At 28.3% G+C, this 20495-nt stretch overlaps 1 protein-coding gene across 1 annotated transcript; it reads left to right on the top strand.

Moving 5' to 3' along the window:
* Positions 1–8282: 8282 nt before the first annotated feature.
* LOC107487403 (uncharacterized) lies at positions 8283–13280 on the top strand. The gene is made up of 6 exons (XM_016108042.3): positions 8283–8515; positions 9189–9406; positions 9746–9828; positions 9923–11641; positions 11744–11912; positions 12153–13280. The coding sequence occupies exons 2-6, from the start codon at positions 9325–9327 to the stop codon at positions 12857–12859; spliced, it is 2760 nt and encodes a 919-aa protein (XP_015963528.1). The 5' UTR covers positions 8283–8515; positions 9189–9324; the 3' UTR covers positions 12860–13280.
* Positions 13281–20495: the final 7215 nt, after the last annotated feature.

Here is a 20495-nt window from a genome sequence, read left to right as displayed (position 1 = left end):
GTGTATATACGTGGAACCTGATTATAATGTGATCATCCGGTTTTCAGAAAATAACCCTTGTCTTAGACAAGATCGATTTAAAATTTAATTCATTAATTTTTTAGTTGAATTAATTAATTCGATTCGAATCTTATAATTATGATGATATTTTTTGAGTTATTACATTTTGTATATTATATACTCCATATGTACTTTTTACTAAAAAAATACAATAAATAAACCTATATTTATTATTAATAAAAAAAATAATCTAGATAACAATTATAATTATTACGAACGATTTTTTTTTAAATATGTTTTTTAGTTGGGATAGAACCAAAAAATGAAAATTAATATTTGAATTAGTTCCCATCTTAACCTTCTCATAATTCAAAAAGTCAGATACTGCAAATAAACAAAAAAAAATTGGACCAAAATCTAGGATGCATGTTTTTCTGATAGAAGACACAAAGTTGACTTAACATGAAGAATGATTGGGAATTTCGTAAGGGGATATTTGGCACTAACTAAAGGAGTTTGCTTCATTTTCTTACATTTCCATTCACTTGGTTATTTTTCTTTTCCCCTTCTCATTACTATTAGCATCTAAGTCTTATCATTAATCAAAATTAGCTTTTATTTTTTATAAAATTATTAATTTAAAGAATAAAATAACAATCTCAAAAACTCAAAAGTCATACATGGTAATCAATCATGGTATTAACTGTTACCTCACTATTATATCAAAGTTATGATATAATGATACACTTATCGTAGAGATTCCATTTATATATATATATATATCAACTTGGATCACGTTCGCTTAAATAAGTATCAGAGTTTAAATTCTAGTTTACGTATGTAATAATTTATTACCTTTAAATAGAATTCAAATTCGCTACGAGTCTTAACGTGTCTAATTAAAAAATACCGTAAACAAAAAAAATACATACATACAAAAACAATGTCTCCTTACATAATAATTCTTATTCTAGCAAAATTGAACAATGGTAACGTGCATTAAAAAACTCTCACAAAATACTACTCTTTTTTTTTTTCTATACTTCTCAATTCTTAAGACTTATTTCTTTATAATGCTTACATTTATTTTATTTTTCTTCAAATGGTAAATAGTTGAGAGTAAATCAATGTATTGGAAAGCTCCACATTCCTACCAAACCAAATGGCCTTGATATAGCATCGTAATCATTAATTAAATGAAAACTGAAAAATAAATTAACATATAAGGTAATAAAAAATTTTTCTCTTTGTAATAACAAATGAGATTTTTTTTAACAAAAATTCTAATATTTATCATAGTTGTAGAAGAATAAGAGACTGAGAACTCTAAAGAAAAGAAAACCAAAAGCCCAATAAGAACAAAAAGAGTTATAACCAAACCCATTACCTACACCTACATATGGGCTTTAGGCCCAATGATGGTTTGAATTGGGCCAACGACAAAATTACAAAGTTTCATGTTTTCCTCACAATTGAGAATATTGCTGGACCTACAAATGGACCAGGGAAGAGCCCTAACAAGAATATCTAATTCCTATTATGTCCCCACAAAGAACATAAGATAAAGGGTGTGTCCCTATTAAGAGGAAAAAGGTGGCCAAAACTGTTATGTAGCCACGTGAGTGTGTGGCTAAAGGAATAAAAACCAATGGTCCCCAATGAAGAGTTTAATGAATAATGATTCATGGTTATGGACTCATCACTCTCACTAGTGACCATTGCCAATGCCATCTCCTTTTCATTCTAGGAACAGATTTTTCATCCTTTTATTTATTGTGGGAGTTCTAAACTCTCATCATGCACATGAGTTCTATAGGGTCTTTGCATGATGTGATTAGGATAAAAAGAGAGGCTTTACAACCTAAAACATATCGGCATAATTATCCCTCATGAGTTGTAACACATTGCTTTGCTTTTCTTGGTTTGCCTTTTGCATTGGGAATCACATCTCTTAGGAACCATGTTCCTCCTTTTAGCATATGCAACTTTTCTTTTCTTTTCCTTTTTTTTATTGATAAGATTTGTACCAATTTTCTTACTAAGACTATATAATATGTTTCAACTTTCAAGCTTTTTCAAAACACTATAAAATATTTGGAGATCATCTAATAAAATAATTTGCATTGAAAAAAAAAAATTTGATATATATAAATATATTTGTTTCTTACAAATAATGCCAATTATAAATGTTTGCATGGTGATATTTTTTATTTTTTGGTCAGATATGTAATTGAATTAAACCCCATATTGGGCCACTTGTGGCCCATGGAGCTCTTGGAAAAGTGCTATGCTTTTTGCAGTCAAACTAGTTTTCATTTTCTTAATCATATATGTGACGAAATTCTTTTTCTAAAAAAAAAAGATAAAAATGAAAAAAAACACGTTCTTTTTGTATTTATTTATTTGTGGACACAAAAATACTATGGACTGGAAGTAAATTTCCTTAGTTCCCTCTCCCTCTCTTACTAAAATTTCCTTTTGGAGAAGTTCATAGCTTTTACAATCAAAGTAGTTTTCCATTTTAAATCATATATGACAAAACAAAATAAATAAAGTACTATTCCTTTTCTTTTCTTTTTTTCTGTTTTGGGGATGAAAATAATTTCCTGTACGGAAAAACTACCAAAAGTACCCATGAAATTTACGAACACTGACAAAAGTACCCATAAACTAAGAAAATTAATGATGTATCCACGGAAGATGGGGTTTGTATGACAAAAGTATCTAAACCCTAATTTTTTTGTTAATTATTTAATAAAATTCCCAAACTATCCTCACTCTCAACCTCAACTCACTTTTTCAACATTCCATAACCCAACTTGTACCTTTAAAACCTTTGTCATGGAGTCTAAAACTACCCCTATAATAGACCAGGCCAAAATCAATGGTGGTGGTGGTGGTAGAGGACTTCGACCGATTCCTAGCAGATAAATTTAGTATGGTGAGCTCTTTTCCATTTTTTTCGCCAATCCCTTCACACAAAGAAAGCCCTCAAATTAAGAAAAAAAGGAAAAAACAAATGAAACGATTAAAAACTGTTCCTTTATGATTCTTTCTCTGATTCTTCATCAGTATTGATTGATTCTTTTGTTAATCTCGGCACTGCAATCCTCTGTTGCGTTATTATTCAAAATTTCCACCATAAAAGGTTCATTTCATCTGATGTAGGAGTAGTTTTGGATTCCACAGCAAGTTTTAAAGGTGCATGTTGAGTTATGGAAGATTAAAAAAGTGAGTTGAGGTTGAGGGTGGGGATAGTTTGGGAATTTTATTAAAAAAATAAATAAAAAATTAGGATTTGGATACTTTTGTCATACGGAACTCATCTTCCATAGGTACATCATTAATTTCCTTAATTTATGGGTATTTTTGTCAGCGTATTTTGGTAGTTTTTCCTCCTTAATTAATCTCCCTCCTCACTCTTCCTAATTGTCCAAATCATATGAAGTGTAACACACACAAATATTTGACAGAAATTAATTTTATTATGGAGTCATCGTTAGTGTAGGACGCAAATATGGAGAGGAGTGGAGTTTTACCGGACTGTGGTGTCAGGAACACAGTAATCGAATCCTGCGAGTTGTTGATGGGAACTTGGACCCTCCGATTTTCTGTAAATTAAAAAAAATCCATCCCAAGCAGAAATCGGACCCAAAAACTAGTATAACAAAATAAAAATAAAAAAACTAATAAAGAAAACAAACCTTCTATTTTGATAAAGACATATCACACCGTCTGTTTCCTCCCATATTTGCTTACAAAATTTTCAAAACAAAAAATTCAAAGAATCCAATTTCTTCCTTCTCACAAGTCAGTATAACACCTCCACATTCCATAATTCGGCACAACACCTGTTCCTCTTCCATAACCAACAAAATTAGCCAATATTTGATGCCAAACTTTCACCCACACAGATTTATGTTTTATGATGTTTGAGCTTAAACTTGCAAGTGTGTTATAATATTAATTAATTCTATTTTTTTCCCAGTGTGATATAACATATAGGCTTAATAAATTCATTATTTTTCTTGAGCCGGACGTTATTGATAGTAAGAATATTAAGAATTATAAATTAAATTGAGGCATGCTTTCAAATCGCATTGATGATGATAAGTAGTCATTTTCAGCATCTTGACTATAGCATGAATATAATATAATAATTAGGGTAAGTTACGTTAATAAAATAAATAAATTTAAAATTATGTAAATGTCTTGAACTAGAATTAATTTGTATGTATTATTTTAAATATTTTTATATAATTAATTCGATTTACACTAATTTAATTTACTAGTGTAAATAGCATAAATCGAATCAGAAAAGAACGTGTATCTAATTTATAACATCTATATAAAATTAAACTACATTTATTTTATTAGCATAAATTATCTTGATATTTATATGCTAATAATTAAGATTACTTGTAAGACAAAATCCTTTGTGGTATTGGCCCTCTTGCTAGTACAAGAGAGTTGTAGCCAACTTTGTAGCATTAGACTTTTTGTTATGGGAAAAGAAATTTTCTCATAATAATAATCATAGCACGTTAAAAGCGACATAAAGTGTTAATTTTTCTTCATAAACTTCAACAATAACTAATCTATGATGTCCGATTGAATTATTGAGGTTTCTGTCGGCTCATAATATAACCTTTTCATAATTAAGCATAAGCTATACAGCTATTTATTTGATACAAGTTAAATTGTTTTTTAGATTTATATTTTTCAAAGGAATGTTTTATTAAAAAAATCATCTAAATTATAAAAATTAGAGTCGTATGAATAATACTATAAAAAGTTGTTTATAAAAAAAAAAAACTATAAAAAGTTATAATTTTATTAGAAAATCGATCTTTTGATTTTTTTTTGTCTCTATATTTGTTTATGTATTTTATACTTAGGTTTCTAAAAAGATTAGTTTCTCATATTCATATCTCTTATCATTTCATAGCAATTTATATATATTGTTTTATATATTCATAATCATTTTCTTTTCATTAAGATTTATTAGTGTGATGAAGACATGTTTGGCAAAGTGGTCTCATCTTTTGAGACTCAAAATCTGAATAGTAATATGCAAAGACTAAAACATAATTATAACTTGTATTAATTATCATCCAAATAATGAAGATACTGAAAATGATAGCATTATTGACACAATCATGATTCATGTATGTCATGAAGCAAGAAATTAAAGGAAAATTAGAACACAACCCTACTTAAATTATTAGTTTAACTGGGACTTGTCACACAAGTAACATGATTATTTATCATAATTTTAATATGATTTTTAGGACATTATAGAATATGAATATAATGTTCTACCAACTCCACATGTGTAAATTAATTCCAATAGCTGGGTAGGGTAATCGGTTTGACTTACTTAACTGGTATTTATTTCATTTTTTCCCATTATTATTCAATAATAGTGTTAGATAATAAATCGTTTTTAACTAAATTCTTAATCAAGTAATCCAGTAATCCAGAAAACCTATAAATTAGGATTCTGCATTAATTTTCATCTCCTAATTTTTGTGTGTTTGTTAAAAAAATTGTATTACAAAAGACATTTGGATTCTAAAATTAAAGCAATGGATAATATGTGAGAATATAATATTTTTCAGAATGTTGAACATTACTGATATAGAACAAAAACTTAAAAATTAGCAATTTTAATTTATATTGATTATTAATTTTAGCTAATATAAATTAATATCTTTAATCTAATAGTCTAACATATATTTTTAGTAAATAATTTTAAATATTATTAATTAATTGCTAACTATATTGTTAGTGTTAGGGGTTAAATTTTTTAAATATTTGTAAATAAATATCAGTTAGAAAATTAATTAGTTATCAGATTCCATGTATACAAGCAACTATGACATTATCTGTGATTGCATTTTAAGTAATTTTCATATTCAGTTCCAATCAAATTATTCGTTCATCTCTCTCACTCTCATGAAACAATTTCAACATAGACATGTTATTTTTGTATCGAGTTATATAAAGTAGGGTCATTTCTAAAAGAAATATTTTAAGAACATATTTGAATTAAAAAACGTATATATTTTAACGATGAAAATAAAAATATTTTGTTAGTAACTAAAGATAGCAGAAAAGTACAAGTGGCATTTATTTATGTTGTCTTGTATTTAAAATTGAGAGCGTGAAGAATGAAGATGGATGAGAGTGATGGCGCGTGTGAAAGGAAGAAGGAATAGAAGATGGAAAAAGACAACAAAATGAATCCAAATGGAATGTGATTTCTCTCTCTTATGAGCTGTTAGTTGCTTGCACTAACTAATCACACCAATAATCATATTTTTTTTTTAGATTTAGTCAAGCACAAGAAAGCAAGATTTTCCTTCTACATGCATCACTTAACTCATTAATCTTTTTATTTTTTAATAAAGTGACAATTAAATTATAAAAACTTTTAATTTCAGACTAATTTTTTTTAAATATTGATTAGATTCTCCACCTTAATAAATAATAAATATGTATGTTTTTTCGTTAATAAATAGTCTAAAACAAAATAAAATTGTTTATGTATTTTATTATTTAAAATAGTGATGTTTTATTGTTATTACATGAGTATAGAAATAATGTAGTTTTAAACAGTGAAACATTATTATTATAAAGTTTCATTCCAAAAAAATTTATCTACCTGACGATCTTTTATAAATAAAATATTACAGTAATTAACAATATATATAAGCATTATTGTTAAATTTTACATGATAAATTAATGAAACCACATAACGTATTCATCATTTATTATTGTAGAAGACCAAATTAATAAATTTTTTTCTTTAAAAACTAATTAGTTGGACACATTTTCCGAATCTAGCAGTTACTTTACTCCATTTTTTTATTCAACCCTTCACTATATTTTCTTTCTTTTGAGGTGTAAAATTTTGTTCCATTCTCCGGTTTAATTTTTTTTTTTGTTTTTTCTACTATATATTTAGAGAAAAATGTTCAAATTGTTGGCATAATTTTTTACTCCATCAACCTCTATAGGAGCTTTAGTTTTTAAGGATTTTTATTATGTGCCAATTTTATTTTAATTTTTTTTTAAATGATTTACTTTATGTGAAAAAAGACAGAAGTACTGCTGTAGCAATCAAATGGGGATGTTATATTATCAACCCTTTCAAAGTTTGTATTACCATAATATTAGTTTTATTTTTAGTGCATTATTATTAACATATTATTTTCGGCTTAAGGAAGAAATAGTAAAACTTTATTTTCCGACATGAAAACGACTTGTCACACTAAATTAATAGAGAAAGTTTAAGGATTTTTATTTTTTCCTACTCCTTTGTTTCAATTTTCAAATTGTAGGTAACCAAAGCCAATAAGGTAATTGAATAACCTTGTTATTATATATAAACACACCATGATTCACCTTCTTTATTTATTAAGTGACATAATCTCCATTCTCTAAAAACTACCAATTAAGTAAAGAAAGAAAAATTGAGTAAATTAAAACAGCAATTTTTAGAGTCAGTAATTTTTAAAAATTTTAGTTATTATTTGACTAATAAAAACATTAAATTATCTTTAACAAATAAATTTATTAATTTATATATGTAAATTCTAAAAAATATGAATACAAATTAAATTGATTTATATGTATAAATTTTTATAAATATAGATACAAATTATATATTTTTTATACAAAATTTTTATAAATATAAGTACAAATAATTATTGACTAAATACTGACAAAAAATTATAATTTTTAAAAATTAAATACTATAAACAAACATCTTAATTTTTTTTGTCTAGAACAACTCTTTTAGAGTCATATTTTATATATTTTAGAAAGAATGTCCATATCACAGTTAAAAAAATAAAAATATTAAATGCAATATAATTTAATTATTTGAGAAAATTAATATATGTCTAACTTACAATAATTTACTAAAAAGGAATTAAAAAGAAAAAAGAGAAACCTAAAATAAAAGGCTAGAGTTGAGAACTATTATGATTGAGGTTTGTGAATGTGAGCCACTTCAACACCATACATAGGATTATACACTGCTGACTACAAATTAATCAACAAAAAATTAAAAGAGAATGATCATTATTAGTTTTTAAAAAATAAATAAATTAATAAAAAGAGAAAATAGAAGATTCACTTTTCTTCAGTTCTTTCCAGCAATGAACGTCTTGTACCCTATTCCCATACTCTAACCTCGTAGCCTACCCTTTTTCTCTGTCATCGTCCTTATCATTTAATTATTATTTTTCTTATTTTAATTATTATTATTGTTATTATTTCATTAATTCATTCTCTTCTTCCTCATTAAGTCATTATTATTATACAACATCAACTCCAGTTCAAATTTCCAACTTTTTTGCCCCACCCATTTCCATTTTCCTCAAAGTTCGATGCTTTTCTGCGTTTCAACCACACCCACCTTGTCATTTTCTCACAATGCATGATTGATTCATAGCTGAAGGCTTAGTTCTTGACACTCTGTGTTGTATGTGTTTTTTCTTACTGGTACGCTATGCTTTTTCTTCTCTCTGTTTCCCTTTCATTCTTCGCATTCAAGTGTTTGGTTTCCAAGAAAAAAAAGCGTTGAAATTTTGAATCAATGAACCAAATTCAGTTCTCTGTGGGTGGGGAGAAGGGGGGGGGTGCTTAGACACTGTTCTATGTGTTTTTGGGTCAGCATGATGAAAGTCAAAGTTTTCAGACTTTGCTAAGTTGACCTGTTCATATGAATCTTCAAAATCTTCATCTTATTTACTACTGGACGATAAATAATTCATGTACAGATTTGTATGCTTCATTCTTCTCATTCGAAATTATATTCAATGATTGATTTTTTATGCTAATTTTAGTAGGCCTTATTGGTAGGTTCATTCATATTAACATTCTAAATGCAAAAAAAAAAAAAATGCAGTTTTAGATCACAATATCCAAAATTAACATTGGGGATTATGTGCTTTGATGTGAATCAGTTAGTTGGTTGATACTTTTTTTTCACAGAATTCTAAGCCTCTCTTTCTCTCTCTTAGAGAAATATTTTTTGGTAGTGTATTTATTTTGTGACTACAAGACAATTTAGATTGATTTCAATGATCAACTGCATTTATTCAATTTGAGATGTTTCAATGCTACTTTCTATGTTATAGATCGCCTTTTAGCTGATAGAGTTGTGGCATTGCAGGGTATAAAGGCATAGTACTGCTTTTTACTCTATACCATACCCAATAAAAGAGAAGATCATTAAAGTCTTAATGAATTGAGGCATGGAAATGGAGACTGACGACATGAGAGTCCTTTTGTAGACCGTCTATAGACGTATGGGAGGTTTATTACACTTGTTTGAGTTCAATCAGGGGAGGATGGCCAAGAAAGTTCATGCTCATAAAAGGCATCAGGGTGGTAAGTGTTTATAACTTTATATACATATACATATATTCACAGAAAATGGTACTCATGCCATGAAAGGCTTTCTTAGAGTGCTGATAAACTACAAGGAAGCTCAATTGTTCACTATTTTATTATGGTTCGTCTCCGGAAATGAAATGCTACTAGCTGCTAATTTGTCATTTTTAAAATTTTGTTTATCGTATCATTCGTATGTCAATGTGGATAGATTGATTACTTTGTTGCAAATTTGAAGATATCTTGAGTATGCCTTGAAAATCTTATTTTATCTCTTTACTCTTATAGATTGATTTTGGCATGTTGTTGTTTGTTATGATTTGGGGTTCTATGCAGGCCTGGAAGCTCCCCGGAATAGCCTGGATCTGCAATTAGAGACGTCTCAGTACCACTGTCCGGAAGGAGAATTACCAATAGCAGTAAGATTATTTTGCTAAATGTCTAAAAACACCATGTTTCTCTCTTCTCACTCTTGAATTGAGTTGAAAATTGTATTGTGATTTGAATTTTCAGTATAACTATCAAGTAGAAGAAGACTGGTCAGAGAACATTCACTGTGCAAATATGGGTTCGATGAAAAAACTTATCAATGAGGAGCTATCCAAACGCTCAACCACCAAGCAAAATGCACCAAGCCTCGTGGCAAGGTTGATGGGGATTGATACGATGCCACCAGACACAAAATCTGTTGTTCCATTAGAAAGAACTAGTGAAATTATGGGGACAAAGTTTTCAAAGAGGGAAATGAATGGAAGGGATTCGGTTAGTCGGGGCTATTATAATTTCAATTCTTCTAGTGAAATGGAATTAGATTCATTTTATGGAGGCATAGATGATGATGATGGGTGGAGCCAAAGTTTCGGAAAACCAAGGCCACGGGAACATCCTCAAGAAGAGGAACTCCAGAAATTTAAGAAAGAGTTTGAAGCGTATCAAGCAACACGGTTTCTGGAGTGCTCAAAGGTTGCCGAAATCGATAGTATTCCTAGACGATTACTTCCTCAAGAGAACCTGAACAAGGAAAATTTGACACATGATACAAGTTCACACAGAACAACCATGGAGAAACTTGCAGAACTTGATAGCCACTTGCTCAAATCAGAGCTACCCGACATTGGTGGTCCCGAATATGGTGATGATGTGATGGAGTTAATCCCAGCTATGCAAAAGAAATCCTTTCCTTCAAGGAGCAGAACACTAAGTAGAGATTTTGAGGAGTCTTTGATAATGAAATCTTATCACAAATTTGATAGATCTTCTTCTCCGACTCGGATAGTTGTCTTGAAGCCTGGCCTTGATAGCATTTGCAACCATGAAGACAGTTGGACTGGTTCATCTGGCACTTTACAAGGCAGAAACAGTATAGCAGATTTTCTTGAGGAGGTCAAAGAGCGATTGAAAAGTGAACTACAAGGGAGAACTGTCAAGAAGGGTTCTGTGGTTCGAGGGAGTGGAATTGAGACACGTTACAATGAAAAGCCAGCTGATCCTAAACTAATAGCCCAGCACATAGCAAAACAGGTCAGAGAAAGTGCAACTAGAGACGTCGAAGCAAATTTATTCCGGTCAGAATCAACAAGGTCATATAAAAATGATATGCTGTTCAACGGACCAAGCTCCCCAGAATTTATCAACAGAGACACAAGGAGGTTCTCGTCGGAGAGGCTAAGAAATATTGGGAAAAGCGAAATGCGCATTGACCTTCCTGAGGTGACTTCTAGGAACTTGGCGCCACATGCTTTAGTCAATCACAGAGTTAGGCAAAAGCAAACAGAAGATAAGTGTTCAAATGGCACAAGCCATTGGAAAGTTTCAAAAGGGGAAAATGAAATACAAACAGGATCTTTCAGACATGATCCAGATGACAATGTGTTGTTCCAAAGGGACTTGTCCCCAAGAAACCTTGTAAGGTCCTTGTCTGCTCCTGTATCAGGATCAGGAACATCGTTTGGGAAGCTACTTCTAGAGGATCGCCACGTTTTAACTGGTGCACAAATTCGAAGGAAGCTTGAAGCTGTTGAAACTATTTCTGTTGATGTTAAAAAACAGAAAAAGGATAGATTCAATATTAAAGAGAAAGTCTCTCATTTTAGATATAGCCTTGGTCTAAGAGGGAGGCTTTTCGGAAAAAGGATTCAATCAATGGTAGAATCACATGGCAATGAATATGGTTCCATGGTGAGAGATGTCACCAGTGGACCGACAGTTCTATTGACCTACGGCGAGAGGCATGTAAGTTGTTATAATTTTTTACCATTCTCCGGTGTTGCCTTTGAAAATTATATTTCACATTATTTGTTGTCTAACCACTGGATTTTCTGTGGTATTCTTTAGGAGAACTCCACTGAGGTACCTCCTAGTCCTGCATCAGTGTGCAGCAGTGTTCATGAAGAATTTTGGAAGCGAGCTGAATACTTAAGTCCACTATCAACTCCAGACGTTTCTTCGAGGGACGACAACATTGTTCCGCAGGTTTTCAGAGATATCAGCTCTGGTTTGAGTGGTATGATATAATTCTAACTTTAGTACATTGAGTAATGATATCATAGGCTTTAATTTGCTTTAAACTTGGTTATACTATATCAACAAACTACCTTGTTTTTATATTGAACTAGCTTGCAAGATCTGGAATTGACTTTCAATATTAGATTCACTTCGGATTATAATGTAATTTTTTTCCTTTCAATTCTTTCCCTTGGGTTTTCAATTCTTGCTGATAGATGATTTGGTGTTGATTTGACAGAGCTAAGGAGACAGCTCAATCAACTCGAGTCCAATGGTTCTGACGACATCACAACAAAACAGGAGCCTCTTGAATCCGAGATAGTTCAACTAGAGGATCCAGCAGAATCTTTCATAAGAGATCTACTAGTTGCCTCTGGTCTGTACTTTGGATCATGGGATAAATCTTTACTAAGAGGAGACTCATTGGCAAAGCCTATCGGAAACTCGGTATTCAAAGAAGTGGAAGCATCTGGCGAGAGATCAATCAATGAGAATGACGAAGGTTCTATAAAGGATCGGAATGAGAATATGATAAACAAGAGGGTCTTGCTTGATTTGTTGAACGAGGCACTTTCGGTTGTTCTTGGACCATCTTTGACATTATCAAGATTCAGAAGGAAAGTAAGCAACACTTCCATGATGATGGCACCACCTTGTGGAAAAGAATTGTTGAAATCAGTGTGGGAAATCATCAGTGCTTCTTTGTATCCGCAATGTGATGAAATATATCCTTATTCTCTTGATGATTTGGTGGCTCAACATTTGGGGTCAGTCCCTTGGTCTGGATTAGTATCTGAAGAGATCAATGTATTGGAAAGAGATATAGAATGTATGATAACCAATGATCTGGTTGAAGAACTCACAAAAGACATGCTCCTTTTTCGGCCTCAATCGAACCACCAGCATCCGAGTCTTATTACCAGGAATTCGACTAACTCGAGCTGACTTGATTGAGGTCCCATGAAAAGAAGCAGAGGTTTCCTAACAAAGAATTTACCAATTTTGAATTCTCGAATTTGAGACTTTTGGTCAAGAGATTGGTGTAAAGGACATATTCTAAGAGAATTTAGTGTGAGGCATCACTTTGACATCACCATCAACACAATAAAGGGCTTTGCAGACAAGCCTTTTTCTGCAAATGATAAATCTATGCAATTTGGAAGATAATAAGAGCTTGATGATTGATATAGTTGTGTGAGTGGAATATATTACATGAATATGTGTGTGTATATACAGAGTATATTAGTATTTGACGTGAATGTTTGTGACAGAGGAAGCATTGAGTGGCGGTGATAGTTATTGTACATTAGTGGGAATGTATTATTTAGGCTATTTTTTCTAAGCAAAAAATTGATTGATTTATTTATGTATAGTCTTATATATTTTAAAATTTTCAAAATTGTGGGGTTTGGAATTCAATTGTTAATAATAGAATATGTGGAAGGCATATATATTAAGCACGACAAATTACTTCATTTATGGATTACATAGTGATTTTCATTATAAGTAGTATTTTAGAAATGAGTCTTATTCTCTTCTAAACTAATAATGCGCTTAACCACCACAGCTTAGAGGTGGTAATAACTAATAAGATAATCTTGAAATAGAATTAAGTTTTGTGCTAATATTTTCTTTTGTTAGTTTGGTTTTAATGTAATTTTTATGTCAAACATATTAAACTAGTTTGTAAAAATAATAATTAAGATATTGATAGTTATTTTTATGTCAAACATATTAAACTAGTTTGTTAAAGGTGCTGAAACGTTGCCTTTTGAATGGCACTATGTGCAGCAAAGGTTTATACGGCAAAGGTGCTTGGAAGAATAATATTATGAAGTGTACAATATATACAATGGACTATTGAGTTATAAAATGAACATCACTCATATTATCTAGAATAACCATCCCAGATCATCCAAAAAATTTAAACTAATTTTGGAGTTCACCAAGAATTGAACTCTTAACCTTTTGAATCTAGAGTTTTAATACCATATCATGATACTACTCATCCCAAAAACTTCAATTGATAGGTAAAGTTAACACTAATGATTATATCTCTAAAACTCCCTAAACCTCCATTAAATATTTCATTGGCTCCCTATACTTTCTCTAATATTATTGCAGCGGCACACGGGCAAACGGGCCTAAATCCGCTAGTCCGGCCCGCGTAAGCCGCCAAAAAAGACAGGCCGGGTTGAAAAATTGGAACCGTCAAATAGTAAAAGCATACCTAACCCGCACCGCTTAAACCGCGAGCTTTGGCAGGACGAGACGGATTTTTCCGCCGGGCTTAGTTTTTTTGGCAAGGGGTATTTTTGTAATTTTTTTTGTTAAAACCCAATTTCTCCTAACCTAATTTATAAGAGAATGAAGATGAAAATTGAGTGTTTTGGATTATATTTATTTTGTTTTGGAAATAATATTTATAATTATGTTTTGGATTATGTTTATTTTGCTTTAGAGACAATATTTATAATTATGTTTTGGATGAAAACTTGGTTTATAATTATGCTTATTAGATATTTATAATTACAAAAATTTTAATGTTTATGAATATAAAAATTATAATTTTTTTATCCCTTTAAAAGTTATAATAATTAAAAGTAAAAAAAAATATTTGCCGAGCTAAACCGGCCGTTAACGTGGTGGGACAGATTAGCCCACCAAAAAACATGCTTCTGGCGGGATGGGCAGACTTCCTCGCTTCCCACACATAGATCAAATTCATACGGGTACGGCTAAACTTGGAAGTAACAAAATCCTACGTATAATATGCATGTGTACGTATATCTTTCTCTATGAACTGTATTCTTTGCCCACTTTTTCTAAATGTCATAACAAATTAAAGACAAAAATTACTATGAAGAATGAATTTTAAATTTGACTTAGTTTTTATGCATGGTGATATAATTAGTTAGTGTTAGTGTTGTTCATTTGAAAACAAAAAAAATCAATGGATTGATTTGAAGACCTTAAACTGATTTTCTTTTCTCTAGAAAAACCCGTTCAATCCTATCATAAATAATATTAGTGGGTTATTTAGATTATATCTGGGTCTTTTGATGTTAGGAATCAAAATTATATTAAGATTATTTTAGGCATAATAAAATATATTTTGAGAGTTGGACATAAATTGATAGTAGAAATGAGAAGCGTAAAAAATGGTTCTCTGCTAGAAGAGCTTCTTCTTTCACCTTGAACGATTCAAGGTTCAAGCTCCCTAATCGCTTTTGGCATTTCTGAAATGATTTATATGCATGATATAGTGACATTCCTGAAATAGATAGTTAACCTAATTTATAGTTATTCTAATATTAAGATTTATGCGAGTAATTTAGTGTAGTGTGTTTTATTTGAATTGAACTAATTTTAAAGTCCATTATTCAAAAAAGTCATTGATTACCTAACATAACCCATTAATATTTAATATTACCTAACATAACCCATTAAGGGGAACACAAGAAACATAAAATATAAATTAGAGTCCACATCATCGAGTTAAATATTTACAACACTATAGTTAAAAATTGAATAAACAAAGTATACCATTATATCTTTTTTAATAATACACAAATAGATATCTTTTTAGTTTTTACACTTCAAATTCATCCATGAAAATTTTCACCTCATTTTACTCTCAGACCAAATATAAATTGTAAACTTCTCCGTAAGTTTACATAAATTTTTTGAATTAATAAACTTTTTTTTTAAGTGTGTTATTACAACTCAACCCAAAAGAGGAAGTAAGACAAGCATCCTATGATTTATTAAACCATTTCCTTCACGTTATTATCACCAAGAATTATCAACCATCAGAAACATTAGGAAAATACTACAAAACAAAAAACATAAACAATAACAACATCAATCTGAATCTATAAAAGTTAAATCCCACAAGAATTAATGAATTTGATTGTGTTCACTAACAATTTGTTAACAAAGCATTGTCTGATTACTTTTATTATTACTTTTTTCTTTTTCCTTTTGTTATAGAATAATGGTCAAATTCTCAATAAATATTAAGACCAGATTTACATATATAGATGCTTATTTATATGCATAATGAGAGCATGCAGAGAAATATATAAAAAGAGAGAGAGAGAAGATGAATAATAACATATTTGGGTCTCTCTTCTTCCTTCTTTTTCTTTAAATAAAGCATACTTCTGAATTCTATGTACCTTAACTTTGCAATATTTATGTGAGTGTGAACCTTGTATATCCATTATCAGAAATATCCTTGTGAAACTATCCACATATATACACCACAAAATTGAAAAGCACTGGGGCAAATTATATTTTTGTACACTACTCGTCTTTGTTGATTGAGTAATGTTAGGAAGTTTTTTTTTTTGTTAATAATTTAATATCAGCTAATTATTTTTAAAATTATTCTATTTATCTTAAATTATATATTTTAAATCATAAATTCTTAATATTAAATTTTAAATTATAAATTTTAAATTCTAAATTCTTTAAAAAATAAGAATTTTTAGAATTAAAAAAATTGATTAACTATTGTTGAAGATTAAAAATTGTTCCTTATAAGTTCTCTTTCTTATTTTAGCTTCTGTCTTATAATTATAGACTATGTTATGTATATACTAAAATTAATCATCAATATAAAATACATATTAAAATATAAATACATATTAAAAATAAATTAAATTACATATATATTTAAACATAAATATATTAATGAGTGATTTCAGTGTACGAATATTATTTTTGTATAATAATTATATATCTCTATATTAAACCAATAATTTGGTTTTATATTTTCTTACATTTTTAGGTGGAAGAGGTGCCCTTGATTTGAGAGAAGACAAAGAAGCCAAAGCGAAAAGATATATATAGTTGTATATATTTGATCATCCTAACAATATCATGAACCAACTAGCAAACAAATTAAACACCGACAAATTAAAGTATATATAATTATATATGTACCATTAGCTATGATAAATGTGTGGTTTATCTTCAAAGTTTGAAAATGCTTTTACTTTGATTTTGAGCATGGTCACTATCTACTACATGAGGTACAGCTTTTAGTTGATTGATTATTTACTCATAGTTGGAAGAATATTGCGGCTGAGATCAAATTCATATAATAAAATCATTCCTGTCTCCCTCATCCTACGTAATGCATGTATATGTATATCTCTCCTGCATAATACATAAACATACGATTGTGCATTTGTGCTAAATACTAAAGAGGAATTTTAGTTTCCTCGAATAGTAATAATAGTAAATATAAACTTGTATCTTTCATATCATTTTGAGCTCGAGTTTTATAGGAGGAAAACTTTTGTTGAAAAAGACAGTTAGATTTTGAGTTAAATTAATCATTTTTATCTTTAAAAAATAATAATATCTAAATATTAATAGCAAGTTAAAGAAAAAAAATTACTAAGAAGAATGAATTTTAAATTTGATTTTAATTTAATTTTGACGCATGATGATATAATTAGGGCCATTCATTTGAAAACCAAAAATCAATTAATTGAATAAAAAACCTTCTCCTAATTTAAAATAATTGAGTTTTTTATATAATTTTAAAAAATTTAATTACTTTATTGATTTTTATAGTTTTATTAAATTTTTATATATATTTTTTTCAATTAGATTCTTACACTGCTTTTAACTTTTAATTATATTTTTGTTAGTGTAAAAAAATATTAAAATTAATGAAATATTTTTTTGTTTAAAGATATCCACAATTAAAAATTTAATTAGATCTTTGATCACGCACTTTTTAAAAGTAATACTCCATTAATTTTAACTTTGACACGAAAATAACTTAATTATAAAATTAAAAGTAACATAGAGAACAAATTAACAAAAAAATATAAAGATCTAATTACAAACAAATTTAATGAAACTATAAGAGCTATTAAAATAATTAAATTATTTTTAATTTGTAACCTTTTTTTTTAGAAATATTAGCTAACAAATATTTTTCTTATTTTTACTTTATATTTGAATTAACATCACTAACCAACTCTCTATTTGTTTACCTTAAAAATATTAATTTACCTACCTTAACATTCCTCTTTAATTAATTATCGCTAGTCGCAACAAGACCACAAACGTTACACAAGTTGGGAACTGGGAAGTTGGGACATGGTCACGGACATGGTCACATGGGGCCTCCGACTAGTTTTTTGAATAAATTGTCATTTTCATTTCGCTCAAACACTTACGTGCCTTAGTTTGCAACTTTGCATTTTTATTTTTTTTATTTTTAATATTTTTATTTTTTGCATTATTTTAAAAAAATAAAAATAATAAAGATAATAATATTTAAAAAAATATTAAAAATATAAATAAAAATACAAAAATTAAACATATTTTTAATTTCTTATAATATTTAAAAAGAATTTTTAAAAATAAAATTAATTTTTTTTTTACATAAATGACAAAATCAATTTAGAGATTGAAGTTTTTCTTCATTACTAAATATTTTTTCAAACATTTTAATTAAATATTAGATCAAATATATAATTCATATATATGAGTCAAATATATTATTTAAATTGATAAAAGTAAATACGTAAATATGGGGTTATTTAGTTGAGATCCTTTGAACCGACCTCTCCACTTGTATCACCACCTTTACGTTAGAATTTCTATGGGAACTGAACTTAGATACTCTACCACTTCATTCTAATAAAATATCAGATCAAATATATAAATTATTTGCTACTTATAAGAAATATGTATTTTATTAAATTAAAATCATTTTGAAATAATCAAAATATCATTTTTGTTCAAAAATTATTTTATTAAAAATTAAAATTTTAATATTAAACCAATAATTTGGTTTTATATTTTCTTACATTTTCAGGTGGAAGAGGTGCCCTTGATTTGAGAGAAGAGAAAGAAGCCAAAGCGAAAAGATATATATAGTTCTATATATTTGATCATCCTTTAATTAAAATGCTTGTAAAGGTATTTAGTAATCAAGAAAAAAATCAATCTCTAAATTGATTTTGTAATTTTTTTGTCATTTATTTAAATAAAAATCCTTAAAAAAATTCACTTAACATAAATTCATTACTTTTGTAATATTGTTGGGCACATTACTATTATAGTGTATGTTATATACCAATTAGAGAGATACACCAATTTTTTTCTTCTTCTTCTTTTCTAAACTTACATGTAATTCTTTTTATATAAAATTGATATTAAGAATTATTAGACCTAACATAATACATAATATACAAAAACTATTAAAAAATTATTAAAATTTATTTTTTTATTATTAATTAATCATTAATATTTTTCTAATATTTTTCATAATATACCAAAAATAGAGAAGCAAACCATGCTTGCACGGTATTTTCATATTAAATTGAAATAATTTTATTTGAGTTATTGCATTATATTATTAGAATATACAATTCATATTTTTGGTTGATTATATTAACTAATGGATACAAATTATACTTTTGTACGTATTCGAATAATCAATAAAACAAATTTATTATTTATATCATTTGGATAATTATATAGTGATTACTAGATATATTAATTGTTCTTTTACAGAAATAATATTTAATTTGGTTTGAACTTGTGTGTAAACTGTAAATTTTAATTTAATTTTTTAAATTTTAATTATCTTTATTTAATTTTTAAATTTTGCATTGTAAACGCAATTTACGTTAGTCTTTAAAATAATTTTGGCAAATAAACATTAACAAAATATATATTAGCACGAACAAATGAATGCCATGTTGAATTTCTAAAAATAATATTATTTTAATTTTGATATTCAAATAACGCAAAAAAACAACATCGTATTATGTTCATATTAATTTTCTTTTGGCATAGATATCCATCGTTTTTCTTTCTTCTCAAAACAAGTGTCCAACATTATTTTTCCATTATTAAATGTCAAATCTAAAATAACGTCGTTTTTAAGAGTCTAGTGACATTTGGTTGTCTAAATAAATTATCTATTAATAATTATTTTTTATCGAAAATTATCCCAAAACTAACATAAGTCACGTTTATAAAATTTAAAAACTAAATAAAAATAATTAAAATTTTAAAGATTAAATTAAGATTTACTTATAAATTTAGATATCAAATTAAATATCATCTCTTTTTTTATTACTCTTCTAACAATATTCAATATATATTATTTAATTATAATTAATATTCTTAATTATAACTATATATAATTATCCTTTTATTTTGATATATTCCTTGGATTTACCTTAAACCATTCCTTTGTAATTATTCATGTATGTATTGTTGTGCACAGCACGCAACAGTAATGAATAGATTATGAAACAGAGAACTGTATGTATACTTTAGCTTTTGCATGCTTCTCTTCTCTCTAATGAAGAACTGTATGTATACTTTAGCTTTATTATATGAATTTGATCTCAGACGCAATATTCTTCCAATTATGATGAGTAAATAATTAATCAACTAAAAGCTGTACCTCATGTAGTAGTGACCATGCTCAAAATTAAAGTAAAAGCATTTTCAAACTTAGAAGATAAACCACACATTTATTATAACTAATGGTACATATATAATTAGGGAAATGCTACGATGAGGAACATTATTT

This window comes from Arachis duranensis, chromosome 5 (assembly GCF_000817695.3).
Source record: "Arachis duranensis cultivar V14167 chromosome 5, aradu.V14167.gnm2.J7QH, whole genome shotgun sequence".
Classification (NCBI taxonomy): domain Eukaryota; kingdom Viridiplantae; phylum Streptophyta; class Magnoliopsida; order Fabales; family Fabaceae; genus Arachis; species Arachis duranensis.
The sequence above is the reverse complement of the archived record's forward strand: the minus strand, read 5'-3'. Positions and strand labels throughout refer to the sequence as shown.